The sequence below is a fragment of the Phoenix dactylifera genome, chromosome 1 (genome assembly GCF_009389715.1).
Source record: "Phoenix dactylifera cultivar Barhee BC4 chromosome 1, palm_55x_up_171113_PBpolish2nd_filt_p, whole genome shotgun sequence".
Classification (NCBI taxonomy): Eukaryota; Viridiplantae; Streptophyta; class Magnoliopsida; order Arecales; family Arecaceae; genus Phoenix; species Phoenix dactylifera.
Window position 1 is genome coordinate 13,407,890 of NC_052392.1, and position 24,645 is coordinate 13,432,534.

Here is a 24,645-nt window from a genome sequence, read left to right on the forward strand (position 1 = left end):
TGCCGAAGACAGCCATCCGCCACCGCCTGTGGCAAAAGCTCCTCCTTCTGGTTCGCAATCACCCCGGGTCCGATTTTCAGCAATAACACTATTTATAATTAATACAATAGGGAGGGGGTCAGAAGTATAAAATTAGTTTAAAGAGTGGAGGATATTTGGCTGTTTATATACTATCTTTCCATGTTAAATGACTCAGCTTCATATTAGAAGGCTTTCATTATGATGACTGGCACAACTTTACAAAGAATTTTGAAATACTTTCTCTTCTTTGTTAGAAAACTTACTTGTGGGTCTAGCTACAATTAATATAGGGTAGAAAACCGGATGAGTAAAAACATCTAAAAAATAGATTCTTATGTTTGTTTTCATTTACTGCCATATTAAGCAACTCAATTTACCATGCAAGGATTAATCATGATGACCGACATAACTACGCAAGATAACAGTGGGAATTTAAAGCAATTATTTTTTCATATCAAAAGTTTACTCTTTACTCTAGTTATAAACAATATGAAATGGCAAGTGGCACAAGGATGACCCTATTTAAAAAGTTATGTATTTTTATCAATTTTCATTTCTTTTTGCCATGCGAAGCAACTCCTAGCTTTGCAATCAAAGGTTCAACTATCGTCAACATAACTTTACGTAACATTGTCATTGTACGTAGTGGTAGGATTTTAAAGCAAGTCACATTTTTTTTTAAAAATAAAGTAAGAAAGTCAATTCATTCTATTTGGCTAGAAGAACGATCCATGGATCTAACTATTGTTACCAAGGAGGGGGTTTCAAACTTGAAACTGTTTTAAAAAAGTTGAGGATATTTGTCGGTTTCCGTTTTCTTATGCCATGTTGACGGACGCATGGCTTCACGATAAAAGGCTTCATTATGATGATCGCTAACGTGATATCATGATGGAAATGATACATAATGTAAAATTTTGAAATATTTCACTTACTAGCTTGGAAAACTAATCCATGGGTCTAGCTACAATTAATGCACACAAGCATAAACTTATTTAGAGAGTTGAGTGTTTATAATTTGTCTGGTTTCTTCATTTTTTTTTCTTTCATGTTAAGATCCTTAAAGTCTTGCAGTGCAAATTTTTAATAGAATGGTCAATATAATTATGAGAACCCGTGCGGGAGTATGTTTAGTCCCACATTTATTATTCGCCGAGAAGATCTTGGGTACTTATACAAGACTAAAAAATTCAAATAATATCTTGTAGCCAGCCATTTTGGATGAGGTCCAAGGGTTGTTACAGTAACTTAACAAGAAGTTGTTGTTCTACATGATAGCAAAATTTTAAAGTAATTTACTTTACCAGATGAGAATATTGACTTATCCAGACATGAATTTATTCAGGGGGGAGGAAGGCACAATTTTGATCTTATTAAAAAATATTGTATTAATCCATTTTGATTTTTATTTGCCAAAATTAGCAACTTATGGCTTTATGTTGAAAGGCTCCACGATGAATGATGTCAAGACTTCGGTCCCCAGTGCTGAGCTGAAGGCTGCATGGGAGGGTCTTTGATATGTGCGGCGAGTGTTGCAGGCCAGATCCATTATTATGAAGGATGACTTGACTACTAATATAGGGTGGATCCAAGAGGGTTCGAATGTATCAAGGTGGGACCATCCCCTACTTCAAGATATTTGGGCTATGTGCAGGAATGGGAAAGCCTTATTGGCCAAGCATGTTTATTGGAAGGCCAATGGGCCGCGAATTGGCGGTCTCTTACGTGGCTAGTCATTCAAGCGACACTCTATGGATGCCGGGTAGAGAGCTGCCTAGGGCTCCCCACGATATTTTATTTTTAGATTTTATTGGGTGCATCCGTACTCATGTACCGTGAGATATCCACCTAAAAAAAAGAAAAAAAAGCTACCAAGACTTCGTATTTATACACTTTACCATTTTGGAAGTCTAAACTCATTTAGATCTCCACATTGTCAATACAAGGAGAATAGGTTACAAGTAATTTTTAACACAAGGGAGGGGTGGAAATAAAAAAAATCCAGCAATTGTCTACAAAATAATTAATAAATTAATAAATCATATATTAGCAGAAAAATTCATCATTCTTTGTACCTTTTGCTGCCCAAACTCCATCCTTAATTAAAGTATTGTTCTTTTTATTGACAAAGGAGAATAAGATCCAAAGATATTATAATAATTCATTTTTTATATTTTCCAATGAATTAAAAATGTAACCATATTAGATATTCATCCATGCCAAATATTACCCTCCTACTCATAAGTGTAACCTGATTGGCCCTTTTGGAAAAAGTGAGTATTGCAAAAGATTATGAAGCTGCTGGAGATGCCAACCTTCTTTTTCATGTTTCTTAATGCTATATTAATCAAATTTAGAAAAATATTGTCTTTGGTTTCGTGGGGATAAAATGTCTATTTTCTAATAACATTGTAGTCCTGTGCATATTAATTGTAGACGAACGCTTTTTACTGGTTGTAGAAGATAAATTAACTCGAAGCATGTTGATGATGAAGAATCTTCTCCATCATTCAGGAAAAAATGTGGTAGGACACAATTGAGACACTCGATCATATGAAAATATATACATCAAATGGTAGCTTATATAACGATAAGGTCTTTATTTAGTCATGACATACCCTTATAGGGCTTACAGATTATTAACATAAGGTTATATCTACTGTGCAACATAAATTACATGTAAGACTCCCTTAAAAAAAAGATAAGCATAGATTTCTCAAATACAAATCTACAAGCATCATCACCAATGCACTATATTTGATTGTGCAACGATGCAAGTTTGGGCAGATGTCTACATTGCTAAGTAAAATGTTCGGAAATAAGTTTATGCAATACCAACTTTGTGACCGATAATAGATTATTCTTTCTCTATCAAAATATTAGCAGACAGTACTAATAAGATAATTCTAAAAAATAGATATAATATAGTATAATTATAGACCTGCATCATTATTTTGAACCTCTTACTTTTTAAGTTACATGGATTTATATTCCATGCAAATGAAATAGATTCTAAAAATAGTTCTGAAAACAAAATAAAAGTATCATAATTTGAAATAAATAAGAAACTCGCTGTGATATTCAATTGCATATTCCTTCATGATATGTTGTAATATTCGATCGCATTTTCTTTTCTGATATACCATGTTACTTAATGGCATTGTTTTTTAAATATACAATGATATTAAATTGCACCTCATCTTATAATTATATACAAGAGATATTTGATTACTTCTTTTTTTTCAAATACATTATTATATTTTATTTCTTTTACAATTGAGAGATTTTTTTGGAGTTAAAACAAATATAATTTTGTCAAAAAAAAATGATAAACAGAACCAATTCAAGAATATTCGAAAAATTTTAGACTACTTTTCTAATACGTTATAATTTATTTTATTTTCAACTTTACCGGATGTAATTAAGGTAAATGCCGCAATCAGCTGTTATATTCGCCGGTTTGTGAGAGCGGTAACATCTCCCATGCCTCGCACCGACACTGCTCTGGGCACCGACCGGAAGCGGCAGCGGACCGATAAAATAGCTGAAATTTCTAAAATGCCCCTCCCACGTGGGAAAAGACCTGGGCGATATATAGCGTGCGGTCTGTTGTTTCTAACGTTCGGCTCTTCGGACGCGGCAAGAGGAGAGAGCCGGCGGTCTTCTAGAGAGCGGCCATGGAAGAAAAGACCCCAAGCTTCAAGAATCCGATCTGCAGAGAGTACCAGGGCTACAAGAAGAAGGTATGTGGAGCGAAAAAACAATCTTTTCTTGATTAGATTCCTCATAAATTCTAGAATTGGTGATTTCTCTCCCTTTCCTTTTATTTATCGTGGAATTCACGGAAAACCCTAGGGTTTTTTTTTTCTTTCTTTCTTTCTTTCTTTTTTTTCTAACAGGGTGATGTCTTCTTCTAACGGTAAGGTTCACTTGGTGGCGTGGAGTTGTTTGGGCACCAAGCTCGCGTCTGGCTTTGCTGATCACAGCGGCTATGGAAGAGAAGACCCCAATCTTCAAGAACCGGATCTGCAGAGAGCACCAGGGCCACAAGAAGAAGGTACGTGGGGAGGAAAAACAATCTTTTCGTGATTAGATCCCTCAGAAACCCTAGAATTGGTGATTTCTTTCCCTTTGCTTTTATTTATCGTGGGATCCACGGAAAACCCTGGTTTTTTTCTTTTCTTTTTTTTCTAACAGGGTGATGTCTTCTTCTAACGGTAAGGTTCGCTTGGTGGCGTGGAATTGTTTGGGCACCAAGTTCGCGTTTGGCTTTGACGATCACAGCGGCTATGGAAAAGAAGACCCCAAGCTTCAGGAACCCGATCTGCAGAGAGTACCAGGGCCACAACAAGAAGGTACGTGGAGAGAAAAAACAATCTTTCCTTGATTAGATTCCTCAGAATTCAGAAACACTAGAATTGGTGACGTCTTTCCCTTCCGTTTTATTTATCGGGGGTCCCACGGAAAATCCTAAGTTTTTTATTTTTTTTTGCCTAACTGGTTGATGCCTTCTTCTAACAGTAACCCTCCGTTTGGGGGTTCTGGGGAGAAAAGAAAAGAAAGGAAAACTTTAATGAGGAGGGAAAAGAAAAGAAAGGAATAGAATAGACTTTCCTCTTCTCTTGTTTGGGAGTTTTAGGAGGGAAGAGAAAGTACTTTTCTTCCTCTTATTTGAAAGTTTGGAGGAAAAGAAAAGAAAACATACCTTTTTTAACACTTTTACTAAAATACCCTTATTATAAAGGGGCATGCTTATGAGTAGGGGTGTAAATGAATTGGGTCAGACCGGGTCATGAGTGACCCCGACCCACCCTGGATCCTTGTTTAGGTCCTAATTTTAGACCCACACCCAACCCACTAGAAAATTAGGTTGGGTCGGGTTGGGTCCACGGCTACAATTTTTGACCCAAAGAGTCGAAATTTCATTTTCTCTGATTATTCTAGTTATACTAATGTCTATTTGATAAATTTGATTAAAGTAACCCAACGAGAAAGACTGGATATCCATACAATCAAATAAGCATACGAGATCTATACAATCAAATAAGCAAACAAGCATATCAGTTTTTTTAGTTTTTACAACTTTTTCAAAATGACTTGTCCAAAATGAGAATGCTTAACTAATAAGTACAAAGTAAAATAAGAGGTTCATTCAATGCTATCTAAAGAAATTAGTCATTGCTTCTTACTACTACTAATATAGACTTTTTATAATGGGCTAAGAGGTTATACTTTTTTTTCAACCACTATGGGAGTCTTTCATCATCTTCTCCAAAATGTGCTTCCTTCTACTAAATGGACAGCCAAACATGGTTCTTGCACAATCTGGATGTTTAGTGAGAAAAAGGTATGCTTCATTAAGTAAATCACCCTCCATTCCAATGCCCAACAATTCATTAAAAATTTCTTTCTCCGAATATACATGTGCTCGACTTTTCTCCCAAACATAATTTCCTTTCTCAAGAATAGCACTTTCTACTTTGAGGGCATTAGCAACTTCTGTAATTACATGTTTTATACCTTTAAATGGTTCATCACTCTCTTTTATAGACTTTCTTTTTTTTTCTTTTGAGGATGCTTCACTTTGAGAAGGTGCTTGAAATGGCGGGTCCATGGACATCATATCAACTTCATTATCAAAATTATCAAATCGCTCTATTGTAACTTCATTTTGTGAAACAAATTCATCAATATCTTGAATAGACTCTAAATTATTCACACTCTTTGAAGCATCCAATTGTCTTCGTCTCTCCTTAGCTGTGATGGCACCTTCTCCTGTTGCCCTATCTTTTGCATATAACTCTAACAGCTTCTCATAATTCTCAATAGGTGTAGTCATCCACTTTTCTACTTTAGGATTTGCCTAATACAAATAGAAGACAAAAGTAAATAAGCATAATTTGGACAAGAAAAAATATTTTAAATTAAGAATCAAGACAAAGTAATGAATTCCAAGTAACTAGTTTTGAAAACATACTTCTATCAATGGCTTCCAAACTTCAACATCAGCACTCAACAACTCTGTCACTGAGTTCTAAGAAAAACCACTAAATTTTGTCGCCTTGAACACATCATACCACTCATTGAAATGATTTTTTAAAGTTTTCATATGATTCTTCACATGGTTCTTGTTCAAGTCTATCTCAAGATTTTCCTTCAATTCTTTAAGCACTTTATCATATGCAGTTGTTGTGAAAGTTCCATCATCCCTATTTTCCATTCGTTGTTGCTGAAGTAATGCTTCGATTAAGAAGTAATCCATACGAGCAGTCCATTTCAAGTGTTCCTTCTTACTACCTTCACCTGGATTTGATTTATTGTTCATTGATTATATCTATGTGACAATGAACATAAAAGAGAGTGTAATGATACGTGCTTCAATATAATATAAAAAAGAACTACAATCAATTGCATTAATAAAGCCAACATATATAAAATCAAAATAAGATATACAACTAATTCCAATGAGTTTGACATATATGAAAATTGTTCACACATACAACAATAAAATAAATATGTTTGAAGAAAATATAGAATTAATTAGCACATCATAGAGCTCCTATGGAATCCTATTATGTACATAATCAAGCCACATGTTAACTGCTATAGAGTCCCTAATGAATTCTCCTCGTGCAGCATCTTCATTCATGCTTCTTGGAGCGTGAAACTCTTCTTCAGTTGGAGACTGATTTAGAATCTCTTGATCTACTTCATCAATAAGTCTTTGATCAGGATCTACCTCCATTAAGTAATTATGCAAGATGCAACATGCCAAAATAATATTTGTTTGTGTCTCACATGAGTAAGTGGGCTTAGTTGTGCTTCGTATGATGGAAAACCGTTTCTTTAGTATGCCAAATGCTCTCTCAATTGCATTACGTAATGATGCATGCCGAAGATTAAACAATTCTCTAGGATTCTCTGGAGCTCGAGTAGAATACTCTTTCAAGTGATAACGCACGCCTCTGTAAGGTGCGATAAGTGTACTTCTTAGCATGTAACCCGCATCAACCAGATAGTATTTACCTATTAAGAATGAAATTTAGTACTATATGATACTATAAGTATCGTGCTTGTATTTATTTTGTTATATTTAGCAAAAACTTACCAATAGGAATATGCAGCTTATCTTCTCTTGTAAGCGCATTTTTTATTATCCTTGATTCGGATGCAGTCCCTTCCCAACCAGGCAAGACATATGTAAATTTTAAGTCAAATGAACAAGCAGCCAACACATTTTGCGTCGGGTAACCCTTCCTACCATGATATCTCAGAGCATCCTTATTGAACACTTTCACACGGACATGTGTCCCATCAATTGCCCCCACACAATCCTGACATATACATGTTAGATGAATATATGCATATTTTCTTCAAAATTTAGATAAAGTATTTGAAATAAAAAATATTTTATCTTGAAGTATGGATAGAACCTACTATTGTTAAGTATTTCTGAAGGCACTAATGTTCCAATGGGTTAACGAAGAAATTGCTCCTCCAATGATATTAATGCTCTTAATACTCGATGAAAATGATGACTTATGGTATATCCGGAGCGATGGAGAAAGAATGACACTGTACGATTCCTCACATTGTGTGATACTATGTGAAGAAATACAAAAACTTGCTCCTCAATCGTCACTCGTTGAGTGGATTGCAAACCCACATCTTTTTCTAGAATCTCACATAAATTTTTAAAAGCTTCCGTTCCCATACGAATAATATAACGACATCTTTCAGTTGTGTTTATTTGGCACATTATTTCATCTCGTACTAGTTGTCTTTCAAAGCCTACGATCCATAAAATTTGTACGTTGAAACCTTTGGTGCACAATGAAACAAATCACACGAAGATTAACTTGAATAACAGCTTTTTGCCGATTTCTTTGCCAAATGCGAATGTCATGCTGTCGCCTATCCATCTAGGACTTAATTTTTAATTCAAATAAGTTATAAAAATCAAATGAATCTGAATATATAAAAATAAATATATATATATTATAGAAGTTCTATTGAATGGTTAGCCGAACTATATGTAGCAATCTAAATTAAAATGTCAAGAGGTTTCATACATAATCATGTCCAAATTTATTAAAATATTTCAATTGTGCATCAGAAAAAGTTCATAAATGAATTATATATGTTAACCAATAAATAATCAAAATTAATCAAATGGTTCAGATTTTGCTACCCTCGGCGCCGACCTGTCAAACCGGAGCTCCCTCACCCACCGGCTCCCCAGGTCTACCGTCACCACCCGCCCGTCCACCCACAGCACCACCTTGAGATTCACACTCTGGAATCTCAGCGGCCGCGATGCCTCGCGACACACGATCGGCTCCCTGCCCTCCCACTTGTCCCCGCTGTTCGCACCCGCCGCCACAGCGAACAACCCAAGAAGGGTCCACCGGTCCGATGGCCCAGGGCGTGGATCTTCACAGCGGACTCCGTCATGCGTGAGCAGCATAGCCGCCCGCCGTCGGCCTCCCCGAGTTGCCAAACGTCGCCGCACCCGGGGGGCGTCGGGACAATCCGGGCAGCGCCGGCGGCCGGATCGTAGGCGAGCACCGCCGTCGAGGCTGTCCTCCAGCAGGCCATCCTGGCGGCCGAGACGCCTGAGCCGGGGACGATCGGGTCGGTGGGGATAGGCGCCGGGTCGGACCACCATTCGCTAGTCGTGGAGGTGTCGAAACGATAGGCGGTGGCGCCGCCGGTGCCTGACTCGAGAAGGCAGACGAGGTGGAAGAGGGAAGGGGAATCGGGCCGGGAGACGAGGATGAGGGCAGGAGAAGAGAGGAAGGGATGGGGCGGGGAATTGGGATCCAGCACGCGGTGGCGGGGTTGCAGATGTAGTAGGAGGACCAAACCCCATAAATCATCACAAATCCAAACCCCATAAATCAGAAGACAACAGATCAAATCCAAAAGAAGTAAAAGAGACGCCTTTATCACATCCGCAGCAATATAATCATCACAGATCCAAAAGCCATAAATCAGACAATAGATCACATCCAAAAACAAGTTAATGAAAAAAATAATTATTTTAATTTTTTCTATTGAGAGAATAAGCTTACCTTTGAAGCTTAACAATCATTGCTTCTCCAAGAAAGTGCAGCTGTGGAGATGGAGCTTCGTAGAGGTGCAGCAGATGGGTATATGGAGATGGAGATGACATATGAAAAGTTAAAACAAAAGATGCTCTAGGATATATTTGTCCTTTTAATTTGGTATTTCTTTAATTTAAGGGTAAAATAGGTATTATAAAAAATTATTAAGTTTCAATTCCTTTCTCTCGAAATCCTTCCACTTATGGGAGAAAAGAAAGGAGAGAATTGGAGCCCAAAATTTTTCTCCTATTCCCTCCTTTTCTTTTCTTTCCTTCCTCTTGGAGAAAGGAACGAAATGGAAGGAAAAGTTAAAAGTTTTGATGTTTGGGAGGAGAAAGGAATGGAATGGAAGGGAAAATTGAAAATTTTGATGTTTGGGAGTTTTTTAGTGGAGGGAAAGGAAAAGAAAAGGAGGGAATAGGAGGAAAAATTTTGGGCTCCAATTCTCTTCTTTCTTTCCTCCCATAAGTGGAAGGATTTAGAGAGAAAGGAATTGGAACTTAATAAATTTTTTATAATACCTATTTTACCCTTAAATTAAAGAAGTACCAAATTAAAAGGACAAATATATCCTGGGCATCTTTTGTTTTAACCTTTTATATGTCATCTCCATCTCCATATACCCATTTGCTGCACCTCTACGGAGCTCCATCTCCACAGCTGCACTTTCTTGAAGGAGCAACGGTTGTTAAGCTTTAAAGGTAAGCTTATTCTCTCAATAGAAAAAATTAAAATAATTATTTTTTTCGTTAACTTGTTTTTGGATGTGATCTATTGTCTGATTTATAGTTTTTGGATCTGTGATGATTATATGGCTGTGGATGTGATAAAGGCGTCTCTTTTACTTGTTTTGGATATGATCTGTTGTCTTCTGATTTATGGGGTTTGGATCTGTGATGATTGTATAGCGGTGGATTTGATAAAAGCGTCTCTTTTACTTGTTTTTGGATGTAATTTGTTGTTTTCTGATTTTTTGTTTGTTTGTTTGTTTCTTCTTCCGTTATTCGTTTTCTTCACTTATTTTTTTTCTGCTTGTTTTTTTTTTGCAGTGGTAGGTATTGATCTCTTCAAGCTGTTTTGGATCCGTTAAAAAAGAAAGTATGTTTCCTATATCATTTATTTTGAAAAAAATGAAGGATAAGATCTATTTTTTGAACCAGTTTTTGGTTGTTATCCTTGAATCTTTGTGGATCTACTTGATGTCTTCAAGATTGGAGGTCCTGGTTTTTTGAGTGGATCCACTTGTTTCTTTGTTTCGTTTTTAATGAATTATAATTGTTCTTGCTGCTAAGCTATGTTTTATTTGATTTTTTTTGCAATCATACTGTAATAATGGACTTGCTCGTAGATGAGGTTGGATCTTAATAAAGTTTGACTTGATTAGATTCAGTGATCCTAGCAATTATTCGCCTTAAGGTTGTGAATTTATATGTCCTGTATTAATTATCCTCCAAATTGCCTGTGGGCATATATTTATTTTTTCCTATTTTGACTATCTTGGAAGTAATAAAGAGGGTTTTCTGTTCTCTGTTACTCCAATTTTTTTTTTTTTTTTTTTTTAAGCTCTATGTTCTCTTTGATCTGTGCAATTCAGTTGCAGACTTGCTTTTGGGTCTCTTTGTGCGGCCGAATTTGGCACTAATAGAATTTCAATTTTGTATACTCTACTTGTTTTGCTGCCCTTTTCAGTTTGGATGATTTGATGCAATTAGCACACCATCTGATCATGACAAATAGTCGTTATTTTTTCTGGAGAGTCTCATTCGTGTGGCTATCATTCAAGACTTCCTATAAGTTGCATCAGCATTAGTGCATCGGATTAGATGCATCTTTTGCCCATGATTTTGTTTAGTTCCTTATTCTGGACCATGTTTCCACTATGCTCAGTTTTGGTTAGATTGCTCCTTGATCTTCATATCTAATTGTCAAAGAAATCGGCAACAAGTTGTTATTCAAAAATTAGGTCCTAGATGGATAGGCGACAACATGACATTCGCATTTGGCAAAGAAATCGGCAACAAGCTGTTATTCAAGTTATTTTTCGTGTGATTTGTTTCATTGTGCACCAACGGTTTCAATGTACAAATTTTGTGGATCGTAGGCAATTAGGCTTTGAAAGACAACTAGTACGAGATAAAATAATATTGTGCCAAATAAACACAATTGAAAGATGTTGTGATATTATTCGTATGGGAACGGAAGCTTTTAAAAATTTATGTGAGATTCTAAAAAAAGATGGGGATTTGCAATCCATTCAACGAGCGACGGTTGAGGGTTACCTGACGCATACTTCAAGGTAAAATATTTTTTATTTCAAATACTTTATCTAAATTTTGAAGAAAATATGCATATATTCATCTAACATGTATATGTCAGGATTGTGTGGGGGCAATTGATGGGACACATGTTCGTGTGAAAGTGTCCAATAAGGATGCTCCGAGGTATTGTGGTAGGAAGGGTTACCCGATGCAAAATGTGTTGGCTGCTTGTTCATTTGACTTAAAATTTACATATGTTTTGCTTGGTTGGGAAGGGACTGCATTCGACTCGAGGATAATAAAAAATGTGCTTACAAGAGAAGATAAGCTGCATATTCCTACTGGTAAGTTTTTGCTAAATATAATAAAATAAATACAAGCACGATACTTATAGTATCATATAGTACTAAATTTCATTCTTAATAGGTAAATACTATCTGGTTGATGCGGGTTACATGCTAAGAAGTACACTTATCGCACCTTACAGAGGCGTGCGTTATCACTTGAAAGAGTATTCTACTCGAGCTCCAGAGAATCCTAGAGAATTGTTTAATCTTCGGCATGCATCATTACATAATGCAATTGAGAGAGCATTTGGCATACTAAAGAAACGTTTTTCCATCATACGAAGCACAACTATGCCCACTTACTCATGTGAGACACAAACAAATATTATTTTGGCATGTTGCATCTTGCATAATTATTTAATGGAGGTAGATCTTGATCAAAGACTTATTGATGAAGTAGATCAAGAGATTCTAAATCAGTCTCCAACTGAAAAAGAGTTTCACGCTCCAAGAAGCATGAATGAAGATGCTGCACGAGGAGAATTCATTAGGGACTCTATAGCAGTTAACATGTGGCTTGATTATGTACATAATAGGATTCCATAGGAGCTCTATGATGTGCTAATTAAGTCTATATTTTCTTCAAACATATTTATTTTATTGTTGTATGTGTGAACAATTTTCATATATGTCAAACTCATTGGAATTAGTTGTATATCTCGTTTTGATTTTATATATGTTGGCTTTATTAATGCAATTGATTGTAGTTCTTTTTTATATTATATTGAAGCACGTATCATTACACTCTCTTTTATGTTCATTGTCACATAGATATAACCAATGAACAATAAATCAAATCAGGTGAAGGTAGTAAGAAGGAACACTTGAAATGGACTGCTCGTATGGATTACTTCTTAATCGAAGCATTACTTCAGCAACAATGAATGGAAAATAGGGATGATGGAACTTTCACAACAACTGCATATGATAAAGTGCTTAAAGAATTGAAGGAAAATCTTGAGATGGACTTGAACAAGAACCATGTGAAGAATCATATGAAAACTTTAAAAAAATCATTTCAATGAGTGGTATGATGTGTTCAAGGCGACAAAATTTAGTGGTTTTTCTTAGAACTCAGTGACAGAGTTGTTGAGTGCTGATGTTGAAGTTTGGAAGCCATTGATAGAAGTATGTTTTCAAAACTAGTTACTTGGAATTCATTACTTTGTCTTGATTCTTAATTTAAAATATTTTTTCTTGTCCAAATTATGCTTATTTACTTTTTTCTTCTATTTGTATTAGGCAAATCCTAAAGTAGAAAAGTGGATGACTACACCTATTGAGAATTATGAGAACCTGTTAGAGTTATTTGCAAAAGATAGGGCAACAGAAGAAGGTGCCATCACAGCTAAGGAGAGACGAAGACAATTGGATGCTTCAAAGAGTGTGAATAATTTAGAGTCTATTCAAGATATTGATGAATTTGTTTCACAAAATGAAGTTACAATAGAGGGATTTGATAATTTTGATAATGAAGTTGATATGATGTCCATGGAACTGCCATTTCAAGCACCTTCTCAAAGTGAAGCATCCTCAAAAGAAAAAAAAGAAAGTCTATAAAAGAGAGTGATGAACCATTTGAAGGTATAAAACATGCATTTACAGAAGTTGCTAATGCCCTCAAAGTAGGAAATGCTATTCTTGAGAAAGAAAATTATGTTTGGGAGAAAGGTCGAGCACATGTATATTCGGAGGAAGAAATTTTTAATGAATTGTTGGGCATTGGAATGGAGGATGATTTACTTGATGAATCATACCTTTTTCTCACTAAACATCCAGATTGTGCAAGAATCATGTTTGGCTGTCCATCTAGTAGAAGAAAGCACATTTTGGAGAAAATGATGAAAGACTCCTATGGTGGTTGATGCTTTGGAGAAAAAAAGGTATAACCTCTTAGCCCATTATAAAAAGTCTATATTAGTAGTAGTAAGTAGCAATGACTAATTTTTTTAGATAGCATTGAATGAACCTCTTATTTTACTTTGTACTTATTTCAGGTGTGGCTGGATAGTGGTTACTTTCTCTACAGTGAGAATGAACATTTTGCAGGCCGCTTTGATGTATTTTTTGTGGGCAAGTTTTATTAGTTAAGCATTCTCATTTTGGACAAGTTATTTTGAAAAAGTTGTAAAAACTAAAAAAACTAATATGCTTGTTTGCTTATTTGATTGTATAGATCTCGTATGCTTATTTGATTGTATGGATATTCAGTCTTTCTCGTTGGATTACTTTAACTAAATTTATCAAACAAACATTAGTATAGCTAGAATAAACAGAGGAAATGAAATTTCGACTCTTTGGGTCAAAAATTATAGCCGTGGACCCAACCCGACCCGACCTGATTTTCTAGTGGGTTGGGTCTGGGTCTAAAATTAGGACCCGAACAAGGATCCAGATTGGGTCGGGGTCACTCATGACCCGGTCCAACCCGATCCATTTGCACCTCTACTCATAAGCATGCCCTTTTTATAATAAGGGTATTTTAGTAAAAGTGTTAAAAAGGTATGTTTTCTTTTCTTTTCTCTCCAAACTTCCAAATAAGAGGAAGGAAAGTACTTTCTCTTTTCTTCTAAAACTCCTAAACAAGAGAAGAGAAAAATCTATTCTATTCCTTTCTTTTTCTTTCCCTCATTAAAGTTTTTCTTTCTTTTCTTTTCTCCCCAAAACTCCCAAACGGAGGATAAAGTTCACTTGGTGGCGTGGAATTGTTTGGGCACCAAGCTCGCGTTTGGCTTTGTTGATCACAGCGGCTATGGAAGAGAAGACCCAAGCTTCAAGAACCCGATCTGAAGAGAGTACCAGGGCCACAAGAAGAACGTATGTGGAGAGAAAAAACAATCTTTTCGTGATTCGATCCCTCAGAAACCCTAGAAGTGGTGATCACTTCCAACAGTAAGGTTCACTTGGTGGCGTGGAATTGTTTGGGCACCAAGCTCGCGTTTGGCTTTGTTGATCACACTGCTTGCTTTTGGAACATCTATCCTCATGGTCATGTAATCTTGCTCCCTATCTGGTTCGCGTCGCTTCAGTTCTTCTTTGACCCCCACCCCAACAAGTTGTTAGGAGGAAAAATAGAGTTGGATTGAAAAGTTTTGATCTTTCTGTTCTTTCTGGGTTTGGTGCTTCTGAGAACCAAGAAACATATTAAAATTTCAAAATTTTCTTTCAAATTAGTAGTCAACACAGTATTCTAGAAGAAGAAATTTTGATTCTTATGGGGTTATTTCTACAGTAGGATGAAAATTAGACCTAAATTGGCAGTTCCCTTTTCCGTTTTTTCAAATTTTGTGCATATGTGGAATAAAAAGTCATGATGATGTTTTAGGATTTCTTGAACAAGTGATAGTTGGAAAATGGTTTTATGCTGGATAGAGAATCTTGTTACGTGAATTAAATTGCATTTTTGCAGTTTTGAGATTGAGAGATTGGTTGTGTTCTGCTAAACAAAGAAGATAAATGAGGAAAGAAGAAAGAGTAAAGTGTACCTAAGCTTCAAGGTTGTATCTTTTTTTTTTCCTTTAATGAAGGAAATTTTGTAACAAGTGGGTAAACTCTAGTTAACGAGCATAAGCAATATTATAACCAAAATATTGTCTAATAGGAAAGTAGTTAGTACAATAACAGAGTTAGTTATATACCATGCTTGTTCAAAAACCATTATGGGGGAGACATCTGTTCCATGTTCATTTTTCTCTAACAAGTATTTCTGGAGATTGATTGCCCAAGGCCTCCAGTGGTATATAGCACATTTTGCTATGTCATCAAGGTGAAAGCTCAGTCCAACTATGGCCTGCTCATAGCAATTTGTGGTGCTTTTTTTGTTGATCATTTTTTTTAATGAATATTGATTTTATCATTCTACAAATATAATTCTATCCTTAGTAGTGTCAGTATCTGCAGTTATTCATTGGAAGGAATCTAATCTCAACAACATTTAACACTGGTCATACTTAAATTTTAGTGAAGAACCAGATGCTGCACAGTTTCAACCTTGTTGGGCGAATGCCAATTTTCTCTTTATTTTGATACCTCTCTTTCTCATAGCATTGCTATATGAGGAGTTTTGCAAAAGTGACCAGACAGCTGAACTTTTAGACATATCTACCCAATAATTCCATTCGATCACCATCAAAGTAACTAATGCTGCAATGCTTCTCTTTAGCTTTGCACCTTTATATTTTAGTATTACCTATTCTAGTCAAAATCCAGTGATTCATTATCACTAAAATCTCAATTAACCTTCTCCACTCTCCTCACTCCTACGGCATTAGTTTGAGGCTATGGAGGATGGGCAAGGATATAGGATACATAGATGATACGGTATGGATATAACTGATAAAACAAATCTTGAAAAAAAGTAGGATATGATATGACTAGGATGCATATGCATGTATATATGTATATATACATGTGCGTACATATATACATGCGCGTGCAAGTATACATATATACATTTATTTTGTACGTATGTACATGCATATATACATATTTATGTATATAAAAAAGTATCAATAAAGCATATAGTCTTATCAAAATAACAAAGTCCGTACTTTATATGGTAGCATTAACTTCTATAGGCTCATCGTTAGTCGTTATTTAATAAACCATAATCCATGCTTTCTATCTTAATATTAATATCACTAAGCTACAGAATTGACCCTCTCCATTTTTGGAGTTATCATGAAAGTATATAAGGTGTATCAGATTTTTTTTTAAAAAAAAATGGAAACATAAGATATTTAACATAAGTGTCGGACATGTATTTGAGAAGTACCTGAAGAGAATGGGTATCTGATATGGACACATGCAGATTAAAAATATCCGTGATTCCTAGGTTCAAGGCTATAACCTCCATTCTAGGAAAGAACTTTTGTTTTTTTCCCCTTCCTAATTAATAAATTCTTCCCCACAAATTCTATATATATCACTTCCGTGGCAAATGTCTTTTTGGACTTAGGAACACATTCAGGAACTTTTTACTGTCTAAGACTCTTAGTTATCCTTAGCTCTGCAGTATCCAATCCTCATGAGTTGCTTCCATGAATACTCATGAAATTCAATATCACATCCCCTCATAGTGAGCATCCATTTTTTTGATCTGAAACTGTCACTACACTCTACCTGATGAAGACTTTGATTATCATCCACAATCTATAATGGGCATCCAACCATGTTCTAGAATTGCCCTTCCCCCACCTTTGGATATTATACCTATAAACATTAATTTTGGTCATTACCCTGCTATTTCTTATTGCCTACAAAAAATATTACCATAAGAATGCTCAACCTACGTAACGTTAATTAAAAATTATGAACAAGGATAAATGGGGAAATTGGACATAGCGACGTGTGCAAACTTCTTCAACAAGTCTGGTCCCAGCTGAATTTTTTTAGAGAAACATGCCAACCTCAATGTCATTACTAACCCCTTTGGTTCAAGATTGAGACAGTTAAGACATTTCTCTGCTATTTTGTCTGGATAATTGAGTTCCCAACCATTTCTCTGAACATCCTAAACCAAATGACATCACCAACTATTTGATAGGAAGCTCCAGCCATAGATATTTATTTTGATTCCAGTTGAGGTGCTTGTCATGATTAATTGAAGTAAACTAAAGAAATTAATGCATTCACCAATCTCAAAGTTGTACCCCCCCCCCCCCCCCCCCCCCCAAAAAAAAAAAAAAAAAAAAAAAATCGCTCAACCATCTCATTGGCCTTCACATGACCTAATGAATGACTAGTTGATGAAAAAAGACTAACTAGAATCAACTTTCTTAGTCCCTTTCTATTCATTAGTAATCCTTTGGGACCTATACTCTAGTATATTGAGACAAAAAATAATTCTCCAATTCCATTATGACTCAATCAATCAAGCCCCAAAACCATTATGAGCTGGCCCACACTATCCTAAACTCTATGGATTTTAGGATATCTGAGGTACATGCTTTAATTTATATGCCAAATACTAGTAAATAGATATGGAACCATTCAATTTTTCTTATTTGTTTAAATTTATAAGATAAGGAAACATCTGCTTTTATCACATTGATTTTGTGCATTGGATGCTTCCCCTTTCACTCTTAACTAACTACAGATTTTTCCCCCTCTTTTGCTATAATTGAAAAATTTATTGGATGACTGCATCATAACCTCTCAAAGGATCTTCTCCCTTTCCCACTTATTTCTTCCTAAGAAAGTGCTTTGCTACATAAACATTTCCACTATCTATACTATATCAAAGAGAAAAAAATGGTATTTTTGAAATCAGAGAATGTTACTTGTAGATTCCATTTGTCATTTTTTAGACTGGAAATACCCTCCTATTTTTCTATAATCTATAACTTATCCCCCTCATTAATTCCTGTAGTTAAACAAAAAGAAAAAAATATTGAATGATTTTGGATTGTTGAGGGCAATAACCCAATAAAGTGATCCAAACTGACATGAAGTAGAGGGTTTGGGTCTGAAAAATGGATCATATAAGCTATTGGGTGAGGTTTTGGTCCCGAAATCAGACCCTAATTACTCTTGGATTGGGTTTGTATTTAGGTAGATTCATACTTGAAACCGGACCTGATTTTACGCACACGTGAACACATTTTTATCATAAAAAAAAATCAAGTAGACAATAGTCAAACTGCAAATGATCTTGTTACATCAAATTTCTATCCATGGCATATGAGTAAGGTACGTCGTACGGTTCCAATTTGGACCGGTTTGAACCGGTACCGATAGAGTTAAACGCGCGCGGTTCCCAGCGTCTGGAACCATGTAGGTGCCTTGCCCCGCGCACGGGCGCTCTTCCCCGTGGCTGAAATTTTTCAGTTCGCACCGGTACGCAGCGGAAACTGGTCGCCGGAACCGTTTTCCATGGCTGAACTGTACTGGTTGGCATTGGTACCAGTACAGTATGTGCTGAACCGGTCGGTATGGGCCGGTTCAACAGACCATGCATATGACTTCATGGCAAAAATGTTTATGGGCATGTAATGTATGGTTGTGGCTAATAGTTACTGCAAAAAGTTTAATCTTTACTATATATTTGTTGTAACTTAAAACATTTATACTGAGATTGATTATTGTAGATTCTTTTCTTTTTTGTCTCTTTTGGTTGCCGTGTAATAGAAGTAATAACATGGAGATATCCTCTTTTAGATCCATCTTTTGCTCTTTTTTAATATCAATTTTTACCCTCATGTTTCATAGTTCATGAAATAACATTTTGGGTACATGAAAAGATAGTCCAAAAGTGTAACAAATATGTTATTAAACATCGGATGACGACCCAATATATGACCTGATACCTGTTTTTCTTTCTTTCTTTCTTTCTTTCTCTATTTCTTTTCTTTTCTTTTTGTGTGGGGTTGGGTGTCTGGTACTGGGTAGGGACATGGAGTTTTAATCGAATCTAGCTTTGGATCTGCATCTAATACGTATAGTTGGGATTTAGGAATGGATACGTGAAACCCAATCCAAACATAAACCATGGACACCCCTACTTTTGAAAACACAACCTGATAAAAATACAAAAAGACTTCATTACAAAAAAAGAAAATATTCTTCCAAATCAAGTCGTACTTGTGGAGATTTACTTTTTAAAACTGATTTGAAGAAAATAATATTTGATAAAATATGGAAGATTTTCGATTGCTTTTGAAAACCCAATTTGGTGTGTGTGTATATATAGTTAATAATTCTTTCAGATCTAATCCTATTTGTTAATAATCACTTCAAAAATATATTGTCGTTTTTTCTAAATGTTCTCTTTTATAGGTTGTAGATAATGTAGCTTACAATTTTAGTTTCATTTTTTTTCATGAAACATGCATTGCACGTGCCTTGTTGCTAGGAGTTTTATAAAATAAATTTTGACCAAGTAGGGAAAAGGACTATAAAGTTATTCCTTAAGAGCTTGAGTACTTATTGATATTACGCATTTTATGCATGTGTTTCTTTCTACTTCTAACTGGTTTCTTCTTTTTAAAAAAGTCAGAGGACGTTAGATAAGCATATACAAAAAAAAAAAGATATATGAAAACTGGCAATATGGTCACTTTGAATATATCTTCAGTTTCGTACTAGAAAATACTATGTGAACATTCTATATTCCTGGTGATTAGCAACTATACATTGCAGTGTTTCATGGGCTAATTATGCAAGGTGTGTGTGTAGTGGAGGTATACTTTAACAACCTTTTTTGTTCAAATTTCATCATTATCAAGGTATGTTGTCTCGGTACCGGGCCTCGTATCGGTGCCATCCTATTACTTTATCGTACTTCCGGTATGGAGGCCAGTTTAGCGTATCGAGTTTCAGTACGCCCTCTATTTTGTGTACTGGTTTGGTATGGTATGCCTCATATCATCTGGTATGGTACGATATGGCATACCTTGATCACTACATTGTTGCTACGAGGAAGAAATAATGAGGGAATGTAAATTGGATATGGTTTCCGCTGAGGTATTCATGAGTTCCGAACATCTAAATGCAGGGCAAAGTCCAAGATATTGAGTTAAAGGGTGTGCGGACAGCATAGATCAAGTATGCTGGGACCCCAAGCATCCTGATTTACTGCAGCAGGGGACAAGACTGTATGTCTTTGGGATGCTTGTAGTGAGTAAATTTATCGTAATTTCAATAAATCAGACACTATTTGGACTTCTTTATTAGTGTCATGCCCAAAGCAATGCTTAAATTCGTGATTCCTGCTTTGTGCTTTCTGCATCAAGGTCTTTTTTCATATGAATGCAACCTATTTCCATTTTCTTTATCGTTAACTTTTCTTTATAACTTTTGAGTATTAGAGACTAATGTTGTGTATTCACATATGCATTCATGTGAATTTTCTTGTGTTTCATATATTTCTGTATAATCTGTTTTTCTTCTTAACTTTACCATAGTAGGTCAACAGTTCTACCATTTTACATTCAAGGAGTTACTTGAGGTGTGATGTCAGTAAATTTGCTTGATGATATGTTGTATCTATTGAAGTGTTGATAGGTTCTTAAGCAGTGTCTGAATGTAATGTATTAACTTAAATGACTAGTATAAGAACCTTTCTACTTCAGTGCTGAGAATAGGAGCTATTTCTTCGTTGTTCAGGGAACTGTATTAACTTAAATGACTAGTATCCTAAAATCTCCCCTGATAGAATTTTGTTTTCTTTCAGCAGGTACAGTTGAGGTACTGGCTTATCAATCTCTTAAGGTGCTTCACACCTTGGTGGATTATACAGCAGGTTGCTATAATATCGCAACTGATCCCATTGGAAGGTGATCAAGATATTCTTATTTAAATTTTCTTTTATCTGCATCTCATTCTTATATCTACAGTTTGTGACAGTGGGTTTTTTTAATGGATGAAAGAAAATAGAATCATTACAAAAAGAAAAATGCTAGGCACTTTCTTCCTTTCACTGAGTTTATGCTTTGGTCTCATTTCATTTTTCATTCGCATTGAGCAGAACATGCCCACGTTAGTTCTCAGACCAGGAAATACTAAAATTAGTACCTCGCTTTTTGGGGAGGTGATCAAAATATCGCTAGAAGAAGTTCCCATGTTTTGCACGAACATCAGCTGTCTCAAATTCAAAGTAGAGTTGCATTTACTTGAACTTCGCCAAGAAAATGGTAGCATTTTATTCTTCTGAAACTCCGTGAAATAATAAACATATATTTCGTTTTAAAGTCTTGGTTGTATTTCATTTTCTGCTCAGTCGCTTGAGAACTTGAATATATATTAGTTGCCACTAAATTCAAATGTTCATTCTCATTGTGTACACTTGATCCTAAATGAGCTTTCTATTTTAGGTTGCGTCCATAATGAGGTTTTATGTGCACCAACTGCAAACTTTTGGAGTTGGGTTGGAAAACAGTATACAGGGGCAGTTGCAAACCAAGGTTAGGATTAAGATTCCTGGATTCTGATGATCATCATGATTCCATCCCTCAACAAAATTATTAGGCTAGGACTTTAGCCAACTGAAGCAGAAATTTAAATGCCCAGCCGAAAGCTTGACTGTTTAAATTTGGGATCCACCACTTTTGGATCTGTAATTGTTTTGTTTGGCATATGAAATGGCAACTCCACTGTTAAGGCTAAGTTTGCTTTGGCTGTATGCTTTCTTCAGCCCAAAATTCTTTCTAGCCTAAAATTTAGCCCAGGCAAGACCAGTTCACATGACAATAGAATTTAGACTTCCTCCGTCATGGCTTTTAGTATTTGAAAAATAAATGGTAAATGTTTTTAGTCATGGGAAACCCCACTATAATGTTGTACTAGTTGAGATCATTCAGAAAAAGGTAATTGAAATCTGTTGCTTCTCAATGCTATACATTTCTAAGATATCTTGTTAGATTGCTTGGTAAAATTGGGATATAATTCTTGTCATTGTGTTTTTGTCCAGTCTAAAATTTGGAACTTTCATTTCATTAAGTATTCTTTCTATAATATTGTCAATTTGAGCTAAAATTTCCAAACATCTCTTTGTTATTCGACACATCTTAAACTATTGAAGACTAAAGGTTGGCTGTTGGACACTGTAGCAAATTCAGTAAGGTTACTTAACAGCAGTGATTAGAACATACGACTCCCTAGGAGACCATGTATGTGCTTTCACTTTCACAATGAGGAGGCTTGTTTCTAGATGTGTCTGCATATGGCCAGCATCTGTTGAATTTTCAGAAAGGATCCAACACAGCATGAATACGATCCTTTTCAACTATGTCTATGATTATAGAAACTTTTCTGTTGGAAGCGCTGATTCATTGGTCAGCCTCTGGAATATTTCAGAGATGTTGTGCGTCCAAACAATCACAAAGCTTGGGTAAGCTTCTCTGACTCCTCATTTCTTTAGGCATTCTACAAGTTTTTCATCAAAACAAAGCTGCTTGAACTAAATATTAATTCAAGCATTGATATCGGAGCCATCTGGAGTTAAAAACATCTCGTAAACTTGAATTATTATCTACATGGAAGCAAGACAAAAGCTGATGAAGTTCTATGGGAAATTGCTTTTTAGCTGCATGTCATAAGCTTTTCTATATAAGGCAATGTCTACATTTCAGATAGCCTGTGAGAACCGTTAGCTTTAATTACACCGGAAAATATATTGCTTCAACTTATGAAGATCCTTTTATCGATATTGTCTATAGCCGCTGGGAACCTTTGTCTCTTGGCTTTGTTTTTGGAATTTTTGGTTAGCAATAGTTTGATTGATAATCTTTTCCGGTCTCTAGTACAGTGTTCAGACTGGATGGTAGGTGCATTAGATCTTCCGTAAGGCTGCAATGAACAGTGTGGAGTGGAACCCTAAATATAATTTGCTGGCATATGCAGGAGACCATAAGAACAAATACCAAGCTGACGAAGGTTCGCTTTAATGTGTCCTTTTTCTTTTCCTTTCACCTTTTCACTCTGTTTCTGTATGTATTTTTTTTCCAAATCTAGGAGAACGAATGGTTGCTTCTTGAGTTTTCTAGGGAAGAAGGGGAGGGAAGGATGCAAACAAGCAGTGTCAAGCTGAGTATCAGGCTGCTTGGCTCCAGGGGTGCTGGCTCCAGGGGTGCTATGGATTTAGGTCAACCTGAACCAATTTTGTTGGGTTGGTTTTGTTCTGGTTTTAGATGGATTGGGTCATTCTAGTGCTGATTTTTTTTCGAAACCTGGTTGGATTAGGTCTGGTCCAGGTTGAGGGGTTGGGTAGCTTGACCCAACCTGATCCACGTATGCAAACTATTTGTTGGATTGGAGTTTGTGAAATTGGAGAATTTCCTTCATTATTATTCTCTTTTACTTTCCTTTCCATTTTGCATGGGTTGATGATTAAATATGTGCTTGTTCTTGTATTATACATCTGCATAATCTTAGGGTCATCTATAACTCTTCCCCTGTATATCTCTGAGATTCTCTATTGACTTTTTGTCGTATAAAAATAAGGTTGTGGTTAAATTGATAGACATGGAATTTTTCTTTATTTGTTAGTTTGTAATTTGTATTAGACAGTTTATAACTTTATATATTTTTTCTGTTTTTATAAATTATTAGGTTGTTAGTCTTGGATTTTTTTTTTTTGTTATTTTTTTTTTGCTAAGCTAAGCAATTCACACTGTTTTAATATGAATGCATCCACAAAAAAAAAAAAAATGTCCCGGAAGGCCCCTAGAGCAAGCATCAAGTCGAATTGGCGTATATAATCCGAGTAATGAGTCACGAAGGATGCCATCCAATTCGTAGCTCTGATCGCTTCGTGGTAGGTTTGTCTTGTAACGAATGAGGTGACCCCTCTCATTAGACTCCAAAAGTCCTATACCAAATACCTCATCCCCTCGGCCTGCTTCTGGATCCAACTGGTTATCGTAGCAGAGGTGCCCCTTAACTAAGTAGAGTTAGCTCACAGAGTGCGCTGCATATAGTTGATGCCTGCTCAATCAGCCTTCAACTTCGCTCTTGGGATTGAGGTGTTAAAAATTGGACTTCCGTCGGCTGCTATGAAACTGAAGTTCGAGCCTTTGACCATAAATCCAGCTTCGCCTCTGCAACTACTGTCCAATGCAGTCGTCAAAGTTAAGCTTGAGAAAATTCGGAGGTGGTGGGTTTCCAAGAGATGAATACCATTTGGGATGCTGCAAGAGTTGAAGAGTTCCATGTGCCTCGAGTTGTTAAAAGTTTTTTAGCAACATATGAATGGGTGATCTTAGTAGCTTAGACTGTGGCTCTCTTCAATATGAATTTTGGCAGCTGACAGCTCTCTTCGAATATCTAGATATTCTGGGTCAGCCATATATATGATAGGCCACATGAGTAGTTGTAATAATGACAGATTTGGATGGCATTATGATAGAACTGAAGCACCTCCTAAGGGACGCCGGCCAGTCTCCACACTCAAACTGCTCTCACATTGAAAGAGGA

The 24,645-nt window shown here is 36.0% G+C and overlaps 1 protein-coding gene and 1 long non-coding RNA gene across 2 annotated transcripts; one reads left to right on the plus strand and one right to left on the minus strand.

Annotated features, from left to right (window-relative positions):
• The first annotated feature begins 3,504 nt into the window (after positions 1-3,504).
• Positions 3,505-23,541, plus strand: LOC103710663. Its single transcript, XM_026806071.2, has 5 exons — positions 3,505-3,764; positions 3,946-4,078; positions 4,244-4,376; positions 20,906-21,008; positions 22,979-23,541. Exons 1-5 carry the CDS (start codon positions 3,505-3,507, stop codon positions 22,995-22,997), a joined length of 648 nt encoding a protein of 215 aa, XP_026661872.2. The 3' UTR covers positions 22,998-23,541.
• Positions 4,744-10,155, minus strand: LOC113462963. Its single transcript, XR_003386380.2, has 2 exons — positions 5,999-10,155; positions 4,744-5,884 (listed from the first exon to the last, which is right to left on the minus strand). It is a non-coding gene; the product is annotated as an uncharacterized LOC113462963 (long non-coding RNA).
• Positions 23,542-24,645: the final 1,104 nt, after the last annotated feature.

Excerpts from the sequence above, each read along its gene's own strand:
- LOC103710663 (XM_026806071.2), top strand. The coding sequence starts at position 3,505 with ATGCCTCGCACCGACACTGCTCTGGGCACCGACCGGAAGCGGCAGCGG. Across the intron at positions 3,765-3,945 it reads ACCAGGGCTACAAGAAGAAG|GTTCACTTGGTGGCGTGGAG; the intron begins GTATGTGGAGCG and ends TCTAACGGTAAG. Across the intron at positions 4,377-20,905 it reads ACCAGGGCCACAACAAGAAG|CAGGTACAGTTGAGGTACTG; the intron begins GTACGTGGAGAG and ends GTTTTCTTTCAG.